General features: G+C 40.3%; 1 protein-coding gene across 5 annotated transcripts in view; it reads left to right on the top strand.

Annotated features, from left to right (window-relative positions):
• The window catches only part of LOC107083923 (calmodulin-binding transcription activator 1-like), a 401,719-nt gene that overhangs the window by 358,262 nt on the left and 31,050 nt on the right, over positions 1-12,407 (top strand). For all 5 annotated transcript variants that reach the window (XM_015373494.1, XM_015373495.1, XM_015373493.1 and 2 more), the window contains 3 exons: positions 2,737-5,003; positions 6,883-7,009; positions 7,500-7,634. In XM_015373494.1, the coding sequence (XP_015228980.1) occupies positions 2,737-5,003; positions 6,883-7,009; positions 7,500-7,634 (2,529 nt within the window). The remainder of the gene's footprint in view (positions 1-2,736; positions 5,004-6,882; positions 7,010-7,499; positions 7,635-12,407) is intronic.

Here is a 12,407-nt window from a genome sequence, read left to right as displayed (position 1 = left end):
GCCATGTCTTTGTCCAAATACGCCTAAAACCTTTTCTTCTTAGGGCTTTTAGCACAAAAAAAATGCACAAATTCTCAAGGCAGCGCGTTTCTCTCTAGTGAGCTTCATATTCCTCTTCTACTGGTTTGGCTGCTGGATAGATGAGTCCAAGTAGCGTCATCTCTCTGCGGAGCTCAGTCTGACTTGGTTTTTAGACATACAGTGTGAGCAGGTAGATCACATCAGAGCGTCATGCTGCACAGTGTGAGAACATACATCGTGACCTGTGAACTCACGCTGTACGACAAAACCCTATAAGGCTATAAGCCGGGCCTACACACTGTGTATGTAGCAGGACCCCCTGCAATCTGCTTATCGCTTTGATTGAGTTAAAGATGCCATCATACACCTTCTTCAAAAAATCCACTTTCATTTAGACTTCCAGTACCAGAACAAGTCTTGTCATCTGCAGAAATACAGAGATGATTCTGAAGGCAAGACAGGGCAGATGATTGTAGATTTCAGAAGAAACTGGAACAAGATAAATCCTACTAACATCAAGGGAGAAGAAATGGAGGTGGTGGAAGAATATAAATACCTTTGTGTTTATCAGGACAACATAGTACACTGGGGATGCAACTGTGAAGCTGTCTACAAGAAGGGACACAGCAGATTGTACTCCCTCAGGAAGCTTAGGTCCTTTGGCGTTTGCAAGAAGATTCTACATAACCTCTGTAAGTCTGTTGTGGAGAGTGTGAACTCTTTTGCCATCCTCTGCTGGAGTAACAGTATTAGAGCTAATGACGTAAAAAGCCCAACAAGCTAATTAAGAAGGCTAGCTCTGTTTTCAGGACTCCTCTAGAACTTCTGGAGTGTCTTCATTAAGAGGCTTCTCCAGACCCGGTGCAAGACATACCACTACAGGAGATCCTTCCTGCCTACAGCTATCAACATCTACAACATTTGGATAAAAAACAACCTAGGAGTTGCTGCAACATTTAATTTCCCTTTGGGATTAATAAATTATCTTTGAATTAAATTGCATTATTCCCTTAAATTCCAATTAAAAGACATAAATGCACATGCATTTAAAACATGGCCTTGGACCACTTAGCCAATCTCAAGGCTGTGGTTATTCCTATTTATTTTGTACACTTTCTATTACATTTTTCCTTCCACTAAATTTTCAGTTTATTTATTCGGGTAAAAAGATCTGTGAGTCACCAGTTTATTAAGCAATAGTCTTTTATGTAAAACAGTCAGTGGCTGTCTGCTGAACAACTATTAAATGTTTAATTAGTTGTAACTGATAATTAAATTGAAAGAAAAATTAATAAACTAGAGAGCTTTTTGAAATAGGTATATCAGCTTTTTAATAACTTGTAATTTTATACAATGCACCTGTATATGATAAACTAAACTTAACTTAACATCTCTATTTGATATGGTCTGTGCCATCAATATTTAACAAAACATTTTCTATTTGTATTTGCTCTTTCTAAAAGCAAAATAATGCATTCATCTTTAAAGGGGTCATAGAATGATTATATAGGCTATTTGGTGCTGGTCCTTAAGGTCTCTGAATAGGGTGTGTAACATTGGTTGGCCTGAAAATGGCATATTTGCTGTTCTATGAGCCCTAATGCAAGCCTGGTTAAGAGCCCTAGATTGAAACGATAGGTTTACTTCCTTTTATGCTACATCATGAATATTTAGATGAGCTTGCGCTGATTGGTTTGTTTACAACAAGCGAAGCTGTTGAGCAAAGATGCATCATAGCAACACGCACTCATGGTACGGTGACCAGACGTCCTCTTTTTCCCTGTCATGTCCTATTAATCATGGCAAAAAAAAAAATGTTGGTCGACTTTAGGATGTTGGTCGACTACAGTGCAACCAACCCCCCCACCAACAACCCCCCATCCACACCCCCACAAACCGCCCGCCACCACCGCCAAAGACAACCGCCACGCACCGTGACCCATATATACACACGTCATCATTAATATACTAACGTATGTCACTAGACATGGACATACGTTAGTATATTCTGCTGTAAAATGAGTAATAAATTTTCGTTTTTTCCTGGAGGATTCAACCTATTTTACGGGATTCACAGCTTTGAGTGGTAACTAGGTGACTGTCAGACAGGAAACCAAAACTTATTGGGTTATTTTTCTGACTAATCCAATCAGCGCACTCTCTGACAACCAGTCCCCTGAAACGCTTGTTGAACAGAGCATCGATTTGGACAGATACACACAGGTTTCACAAGCAACCTCCTCCCCACATCCCTCCCTCTCTTGTTGTCTGCTCAATCGAAGTAGTTCAAATCCGCACATGGTGCAGGAATTATTGTTGGTCCTGCATGCTCTCACTTGCATTAAAAAAACACCACCTCGCATAGTCTAACATCCGGGACAATTTATCCGACTCATGGGCATTTGTGAATAACTATCTATCTAAGGTCGTAGACTGAGAACCTTCATCAGCATATCTATATCAAGGAAACTTACAGAACTTCCGGGATGTCTGTTGCCAGCCCCCCTCCTCCAGCTGAGAACGGGCGGCTCACAGCTCATGGCTCTCTGCTATATTCAGAATGCAGGTTGTGCCATTTTCACAGAGAGAATTCATGAATTCCAATAATCCTACAATTTGATCATGTACTGTAGCTGTCTTATTGATGTTTTTTTTTTTGATCAACATTTAAAATATGATGATTTTAATTTGTTTACTCTTTGCTCCTTTATATAGGTGCAGGGAGCAGTGTACACCACAAATGCAACAGCGCCAAACATCGTATCATCTCCCCCAAGGTGGACCCCCGTTCTGGCTATAGCAGTGGACACTCTGAGGTTCAAAACAATGATGTTTCTGAAGGGAAGACCGAACACAGTGCCCATGGTGGAGGGAAATCCGGAGGGGGCACTGCCAGGGAGAAACGCAATGGCAAGGTCCACAAGCCTGTCCTCCTGCACCAAAACAGCACAGAAGTGTCATCCACCAACCAGGTGGAAGTCCCTGACACTACGCAGAACTCCCCAGTGTCCATCAGCAGCGGCCTCAACAGTGATCCGGATATGGCTGACAGCCCTGTTGTGACAGGAATGAGCCATGTTCCCTCTGTCATGTCTGGACTGTCTCAGAGTGTCTTCATGTCTGAGGTTACTGGAGAACCTGTCTATAGCATGTCTCCAGCTGGGGGTCCAAATGCTCATCTGATGGGTGCAGATGCCACTTCACAAGGGTTGGTTTTGTCCATGACTGCTGATCGACACAAATTTGCCTTCCCTGGAGGAGGAGGAGTAGGGGAACCTGGGACTACCACTGCAGGGGACAGTCTGTCTATGTTGTCCACAGCTGGTGTTTCTGAAGAACTGGTGCTAACCAGCAGTCTCGATACTGGAAACATCAAGATTCCAGAGACTAATATGAACTTTGATCCCGACTGCTTCTTGAACAACCCCAAACAGGGTCAGACCTATGGGGGCAGTGCTCTGAAGACAGAGGGTAACTCGTCCTCAACATCCTCTTCCTCCAATGGCAGCAGTAGCACCAATGGGAGTCTCCAGCGCTCCCCGAACATGTCAGACAATAGCTACCCCTTCAATTCAGCTCTCGTTAAAAACATCAAGACAGAAGACACCTCATTTGAGCAGCAGATGAAAGAAAGTGGTTATCAGGTCGGAGGAGTAGTGAACTGTGGTGGTGGTGTGTCATCTGGTACTGGATCAGGTCAGGGCAGTCTTAGTCTGACACCAACAGGCACGCTGCTTCCTTCAGGAGGGGGACTCAGTCCTAGCACCACTTTGGAGCAGATGGATTTCAGTGCCATTGATGCCAAGCAAGAATATACTTCTAGTGCTACCCCAGTAAGCTATGGTCAGGCAATTCCTAGTCCACATATGCAACACCAGAATCGTTCGCCTAGCTTCTTCCTTCAGGAGGCTTCTCAAACCAACCAAGCGCAGCAGGGCAGGTCCAGCATTAGCCAGAAATCACATCTGATGGAGCACAACACCCATGACTCTGGAGCTTATATGGGGCTGCAAGTGGTAAAGACTGACTCCCCTGGTAGCAGTGGCCACCTTCATCATCACCACCAGAACCAGACACAGCACAGGGCAAATTGCAATGGAGGTTCACCCACAGAAGGGTCCGGCCAAGCAAGTTCTCTACAGCTGCTTCAGTACCAGGGGCCCTTTCCTGGACTAGGATCAGAACATGAAGAGGTTGTTGGTTTAGAGCAATCTGGTAATGTGAATTCAGCTCAGACTGGAGCCACTGAAAATGGAGGCGAGAACCTCCTTAAGCCAGGGGATCACATTCAAGCATGTGGCACAGGAAACAGAGAAGGAGGGAGATCGGAGCACTACCTGCAACAGGCTTCAGATGGTGCCACTGGAGGGGCTGGAGCCACAGGTGAAGGAGTAACGATGCATAATGGAAATAGTGATGGCTCCAACCGCACCCAGCAGCTACAGCCTCTCCTCCATGGCACAAGTATGGTGCAAGGACTCTACAATGCAGTGGGGGCTCATCAAGGTCTGAGTGCAGCAACTAATAATGGAGGAACAGGTGGAAGTGGCATGGAGATCAGTCTGGACCACTTTGACATATCGTTTGGTAACCAGTTTTCTGACCTTATCAATGACTTCATCTCAGTGGATGGTAGTGGAACAGCCATGGCTGCTGGCAGTGCCCTGTATGCTCACCAGTTAGCCACATCTCACAACACTGAAAATCAGAACACAGCAAGTGGGCCCACACAGGAGGATGGAGGAGCCAGAGGCTCAGGCTACAGCCCTTCAGAGCTCTGCCTTCAACCTTGTTGTAGCCCTCAGTCTCTAAGTGGAGGTGTAGGAGCAGGGGGCAACACTGGAGAAGCTGGATCATTGTCCTACATGAATGTTGCAGAGGTTGTTTCTGCAGCTGTTGCTCATGGGGCTTTGGGAATGTTGCAGGCCACTGGCCGCCTCTTCATGGTCACTGACTACTCCCCAGAGTGGTCTTACCCTGAGGTGAGTGATATTACTCTTTCCTTTTCTTTTTTCTTTCTTTCATTGTTTCTTGTATGGGAAAACAAACTTATCTGAAATCAAAGACAAATTATTTACTCAGTATTAGAGGAATTAAAATAATATCAGATTTACAACTAAAGCATTGGTGAACATCCCCTTTGACTCTTACTTTCTTTTGCAAACTTTTATTTTGAATGTCTCAGTGAATATTAGTTTTCCATGCAGTAGCCATAATTTGAATGATCACACTGTCCCAGTTGTTCTTATTAAGTCTTTAATAATACATTTACTAACTTTTAAAATTTTATCTTCCACTATTAGTCTACTAACTTAGATTATCTAATAACGAAACTTCTAATCTTTTACTAAATAACAGCCATTCTGACTCTGGCAATGAGACCAACTGGTTAAAAGTATTTCATGAAAGGAAGCCTATCACTGCATCATGTTATTGATTTTAAAATACCTTCTTCTGTACAAGCATTTGACAAAACATGTTGGTGGGAAGAAGCTTCAGGAGAACTAGAGTTCTCCCAACTGAGTGGGGTGCTGAGAAGAGAGAAAGTATGAGGGCATGTTTTTATATATAGGACAGACAGAATATATAGAGGTAACAGTGGTGATAGACCTTTAAGTTGCAAACCGTAATTTGTAGAATTTGCAAAATTTGGGATTTTTTTCACCAATAGCTTCTCAAGGATTAGTTACTATGAATGATTTTAAGGTGCTGCTTTGCCTATGTAATACCTCAATGTAAACTCTAGAGGGCACCACAGCCCATCTAGTCAGACTTGGTGGATTTTGGGGGAGAAATATCAATGGATTTCCACATGATGGCAGCAAAGAATAATGGAATGAAGTTTTTAGCCACCTGGGTCAGTTTATGTTTTGGTCATTTCATGTTTTCTTTATTAACTGATTTTAAAAAACAAAAAAAGACGTGTTTGTATGATTTTTGTTTTAAAATACAGAAATAAAACACAAAGCATTTCTGTTTTTCTTTGTCAAAAAGGGATGAGCAAGTTTGAGTTATGGTTTGTTTTCTTATTTGAATTAACATAAAATTAATTTAATTTAAAATAGAAATTAAACATTTCATTTTTAGAGACCAGATGTGGTCACCTACTTAACAACAGCACCAACATGACAGGGAGCCATTGTTGCTATAGCCAAGGATTAAATGTCATCCGAACTTTACTCAGTTGTGAATTTAGACATGGAAAATAAGGATTGTCATCCAAAGAAGCAAATATCACAATTAAGTGGAAGACTGCAAACATGTTCTGCAAGAAGCATGAGGAGATTTTTCAGTAAAATTGATTAAATATACTTGCATATGTTTCCGTCAAGACTGAGGACTGCTAAGCAGCTACCATCAAGCCTTCATCCATTGAAAAACATTCACCTGCTGATGTGGTAAGCTCCGTTGTGGCCACAGCAGAATTGGACAGACTAACAAAATCAGTGCTGCTATACAGTTGGAACCACCAACTGGCATGGCAGTGAAATGTGTTGCCCAATGACACAACAACTGAGATGGTTAGAGCAGGAGGTGGAACCCACTGGTTAAAGGATAAACCCCTAGGTCCTGAGTTTCATGCAGAAATCTTCTTCCTTCCAGACATTCTTGTCATATCTGCACCCTGTCACATTTGGTGCTCTTGTGAAATAAGTAACAACATCCAACATCCATCAAAAAGCCACTTTTTTATTTCATTGTTTTATAAAAAGCATTTCTAAAAAAGAAAAGAAAATGACCATACCATAGACTGGCCCACCTGCATGAGTTTCTACATGTTGGTACTCTAGCTGGAAGGTTAACCGTACAGCATTTTAGTCCAAATACGCCTGCACACTTTTTAATTAGATGTGTTTTCAGGGTGGAGTGAAGGTGCTGATCACTGGTCCCTGGCAGGAAGCCAGCTCAAATTACAGCTGCTTGTTTGACCAGATCTCGGTTCCTGCTTCTCTCATCCAGCCAGGAGTGCTGCGTTGCTACTGCCCAGGTAGCAAAGAGGAAACTTGCAATATTTCTATAATAACAATATTTATCTTTACAGTTTTTGCTATACAGTAATCTAACCTATTTGTTGTTTTTACTGCAGAGACCCTTCTTAATGCAGATTGCATTAAGCCATAATTTGCTTGCTAAATTTGCTAAACTTTAATAGAAATGAATTGAAAACCATCACTATAAAGCTGTCCACATTATAAAAAAAGAGTCACTGTTGTACATTTAGTAAATCTTTTTATTTGTCTATTGGATGATGTCTCCATGAATATCTAATTTTGGTATATTGGTGCTACAATGTTTAGAATTTTAACTGATACCTTTATCCTGTTTTGAAAATCCAGTAAAAATAACCCTAGATAATTAAATCTGAAACCTCTGAAGTATCCATGCTGGGTAGTGTTAATTCGCTCTTTTGATAAAGATTGTGTTTGTGATACTTTGAATATACTCTAATAGATTCTTATCATCCCTTCCATGATCAGCTCATGATACAGGTCTGGTGACGCTACAGGTGGCCATCAGTAATCAGATTATCTCCAATTCTGTGGTATTTGAGTACAAGGCTCGGGCTCTCCCATCACTGCCATCCTCTCAGCATGACTGGCTTTCTCTGGATGGTAAGTCGTTTTTACATTTTCTTTACCTTTGCATTAGTTGGTTGCAGCGATTTTTTAAAATTATTTATTCTTTCCAAATGTTCAAGCCTGTTTTGTAAACACCCCCTTTGAAGTCCTAGCAATCTACTTTTTTTTCTCATTTTCTTATTTTTTTTCCATGTGGCTTAATAGCGTTGAATAATGTTTTAAGATGGTCTGAAAAAGAGGAGCTATCTAGTGAGCAGCATTTGTTTATAACTGTTGCACTGTTGTCGGAGGAGAGTAGACTTTTAAAGTGTAACAAAAAGCTTCGCTAGCACATAAGAATCTAAATTGAAAACATTTCAAACTTTGAAGCTTGTAGGTGACAACAGATGAAGAACATGGAGGCTGCTAATCATGTAGGATGCAAGATTTTAAATTGATGCTCCATCTCAGACTCATCAAAGTTGGATAATAACTGATTGGAAAACCTAGACTTCAGCTACAAGATTGAAATAGTAGAGTCAGAATTTGGCTTAAACGACATAAATGCATGGATTTATCAGCTATTGGTGTGCAAGGGGAAGCAGTTTGTGGCCCTGTTGTCTTACATCTGACAGAAGGAAATTCCTAGATTTAAACCCCGGCCTGGGGTCTTTCCACATCGAGTTTGCACATTTGCCCGTGTGTGTGGATTCAATCCATTCACTTTGGCTTACTCCCACAGTTCAAAACATGACTTTATCTCTATGTTTCCCTTTTATGTGAGTGTCTGTGTGCATGGTTGTGTCTCTCTGTGTTGCCCTTATATGGAGTGACAACCTGCCCAGGGTGAGTCCTGCCTCTCATGCTATAATTATTGGTAACAGGCACCAGCTGCTATGTGACCTTGTAAGGGTAAGACCACTACCTACCTGTTGCTGACCATGTCCATCTATTGGAATCAAGAGTCTTTATTGTCATTATGTAACTTTAATGACATTTTTAGAAACACAAGAGTAAGAATCCTTTGTAGAGACTGCAGAAATGAGAAGAAAAACATCCTTAAGAAGAAAAACAAAACGCATCAAAAATTAAACTCTTTCTTCCATCCATGGAAAAAACATGTATAGACATGTAGCATTTGGTATTTATATAAATAGTAGCTGTGCTATGCAATGGACTGGTGGTTTATTTGATCGTCAGCAGGGGTGATTATGTGTGTTAGTGATTGAATTTTGTCTATCTGAGGAGAAAAGTGTGTTTGTCCATTTGTCCATGTGAAGGTGACTGCAGGGGGACATTGCCTTTATAGCTTTAGGAGAAACACTGTTGAGTATTTTATTTGTTTTTGGTTTAAAGCTTGTTTACCTGATTGAAGTGGATTGCCTAAAAAAATTTGGGTTTTGACTGTAACTTTTATAATCTAATCAATTGCAAGTTGGTTTGACCTGATTTGTTATCTGCTGTCTCTGGCATGTTTACATGTGAATTTTAATCTATTTTGTGTTACTTTTTAACTGTCCTTCCTCAGCTGATTATTTAGCCTGCATCAGAAGAGAACACAAAACAAAAAAATCAAAACAACAACAAAGATCTTGCCTACTTTTACATTGCCTACAATTGTAAATGTAGGCAAGATTTTTTTTTGTTAATTATAGCTTATGTTAATGCTGAAATTATTGAGCATTCAATCTTACAATTTCACCAGTTTCTCAATACATTTATTTCCATCTATGCTCTTAACATATTTTCTATAGCTATATTCTGACCTTTATGTCTGTAATAGTAAATGTCTGTTTATTTATTTGCATTATGGCTAAATCACTTTTCTTTTTTAGCATTTTCTAATATATACTAGCTGTAGCATTCAATACTCAGCTTTGGCTCTGACATTGTGTGTTATAATGCTTATTTTATGTTTTATCATGTGCTGGTGTGTACTAAGCTATATATTGTTGTGGGCTACCCTAAACCTTAAGGGATCTATGTTTTTCTTTCAGTGTTTTTTTGTTTTGTTTTTTTATATTACTTTCTTTGATGTATTACACTTTTTACACCGCTGTAAAAGAGAAATCCAAGCTCTTTGTATTTGGCTCAAATTGAACTTGTTGGGTAATTGACTGATTAATTGCTTTAAAATACAGAGGAAGCATAGGAAAATTGATTTTCTTCACATTTTACAAGGACCTTATTTTATTTTTTCTCTCTAGATCTGTTATGCATGCATTTAATATCTGAAATAAGGTGGATTGCTGTTATATATTCAAAATATATATTTATTTAAAAACCTCATGTCTGGGTATGAGCATGCCTGCTGTAGACATTTGCAATAGAATGTTATACACATAAAAGCCACTTAGTGTTTGCAAATGTGTGTATTTGTGTGTAGGTGTGTGCGTCGGGTTTGGGGGTGGGGGGGTGCTGGCAGAGGTACTGCTGCAGTGTTTGAACACTGAGAGAATAAAGTAGGGCACGATGAACCACGGGCTCACAGGACAGCTGCATTGCAGACAGACCTTCAAGGAGTGGGAGTGAGCAATAGAGACCTGCATGACAGCTTACATACATGGCAGCACCATTATATCCCTCCGCCATTCATAGCCTGCTGCCTTACTGCCCATTCACAGAAGCTATTGAGGAGGAGCTGACTGTCTCAGGGAAAACACAACCCACCCTATTACTTTACTTATATTAACTCCTTAAACACCATGTCTCGTTGTGTAACATCCTGTTTCTGTCTATTTTTAGAACAGCTGTGTGTTATAATAAACAATGATTAGAAATTAATAGTTTTTTGTTCTTTATTTAAGCTTGATTCTTTCGTTATAAAATGTTGAAACAATAATCTTTAAAAGCTGAATCAACTCAAGAAAAATTTTTAAATGTGTTTTTCTAAAATTATTCAAAAATATTCAACAGTTTGCATGCTTTGTCATGTTTTTAAACTTATCAAATCCTAAAAACTGGACAGATATCCACCATGTTTTTATTATTTTTTTCCCATGTTTTGCTTATTGGAAGAACCCAAACTATTTCGAACAATTCTTTGAGATAGAGCCAAGGATGAGGGAGGTCTTGTTGGTCTCCGTCTCCATCTCCCGATACGCTCTCACCTGTTTACGACCTTTCAGACATTTCAACATCTTTTTCTGAATCCGACATTGTAGCATGGCATAGAGAATTCGCGTATGCAGTTTGAAGAACACCTGCTTGCTTCTGATGATTTTGTTTAGCGTTATATGACTCATCCAATTACACTAGTTTTCAATAGATGTGGATGGCGCCAATGAACTGCATTGGATGGCGCACATGACGTGAAATAAATATTTATAAACATTAAACCCAAGCCAAGATTAACAAGTAACATTTGTTTTAAAAATGTAAGGAATAGAAAGTACAGATACTTGTGTGAAAATGTAATCAGAAGAAGTCAGAAGTAGGAAGAAAAATAAGTAATGGAGTAAAGTATAGATACCTAAAAAGTGTACTTAAGTACAGTAACAAAGTATTTGTACTTCGTTACTTGACACCTCTGCTGTTAGTAACTAACTTTGGTGTCAAACAGTGTTCCCCTGAAAAGTGTGATGGACTGCACTTTAGTTTCCACTCCACTACTGTCTGTTTTTTTTTGCTACCTGAAATATTTCCAGGGTGATGAATTAGTCGCTCTTGTAACTTTGAGCAACGTGTAGAAGCCTACTTTAGGTCTGCTGGCTGGAAATGTGTAGTAAAATTTTGGGTAAGGACAACTGGAGGCATTGTATTGCACTACATATAGTTCGAGAAAATCACCTACTGTAGCATCTCGTTGAAACTACCTTTAATTATATGGTAGAAATGTATTTAGTATACCGTGGGATATTGCCGATGTTTCATTGCTAAAACTATGTCAAAAAAAAAAAAAGGTTTCTGGGAAGCAGCGTGCATGAGACAGTGTTTCAGCACCACGGTGAATGGACAGCAACGCTGAGCGCTATTAAAAATCCACATGATAAAGCTCCCCTAATCATTTATTCCGAGTTTTAGCATAACTTCTTTTAAAATTAGGGCAGGGTGTCGCTATTTGCACTGATTACAACTATAGGGTTCAGTTAGAGCGCACGGGCTAGTTGATTGTGACTTTCAATAACGATAATGAGGCAGCTCTGTTTCCTGTTCAGGGTTCCAGTCAGTCCTCTGGGTTAATACACTGTTATGGACAGGTGAGGCGGCGTGTATATCAGTATTTAGTAAGAGTCCATAGCGGTGTGCGGTTTCCTCTCCCATGGAAGACTTACTGTGCTATGATGTGCTAATGGCACAGCTGCCTGCCTGCCTTGATTTGTCATAATGCAGAGTGGGGGAAGGGGCGCCTTTTCTCTGCAGCACTGCAGGTACGGAGCCATAGGCAGGACAGAAAAGCTCTTGGAGCCGCAGAGCCGCTGCCACATAAACCCCCCGATTCCAGATGCACCTGCCCGAAGAGTAGCCGATTGAATAGAATCGGGCTGACCGTCAGTGATTAGGGAATTATTGACAGTACCGGGGCATGACAAATGGCAGAGCGTTTACACACAATGAAGGCGCCGAGGAAGAGTGGGCGTGTTTGGATAAACATGGAAAACTCCCGCGGATAGACGTGGTTCAGTTTTAAAACATCAGAGACTCTGCTACAAAATACACTTTTTATGCATTCGCTCCAGTTTTGGGACCTCGTGTGTTTGTTAATGAAAGAAGTAAAAACACTGTTGATTTAATCTATTCGATATACAATATTTAAGAAAAGTTGATAATAGCCAGAATTTTGGAAAGAAAAAGAAAAAGCGAAGTGTTGAGCAGAGGATGCGCGGC

This window comes from Cyprinodon variegatus, unplaced genomic scaffold, assembly GCF_000732505.1.
Source record: "Cyprinodon variegatus isolate N-32 unplaced genomic scaffold, C_variegatus-1.0 Scaffold87, whole genome shotgun sequence".
In the NCBI taxonomy this organism is placed as follows: domain Eukaryota; kingdom Metazoa; phylum Chordata; class Actinopteri; order Cyprinodontiformes; family Cyprinodontidae; genus Cyprinodon; species Cyprinodon variegatus.
The sequence above is the reverse complement of the archived record's forward strand: the minus strand, read 5'-3'. Positions and strand labels throughout refer to the sequence as shown.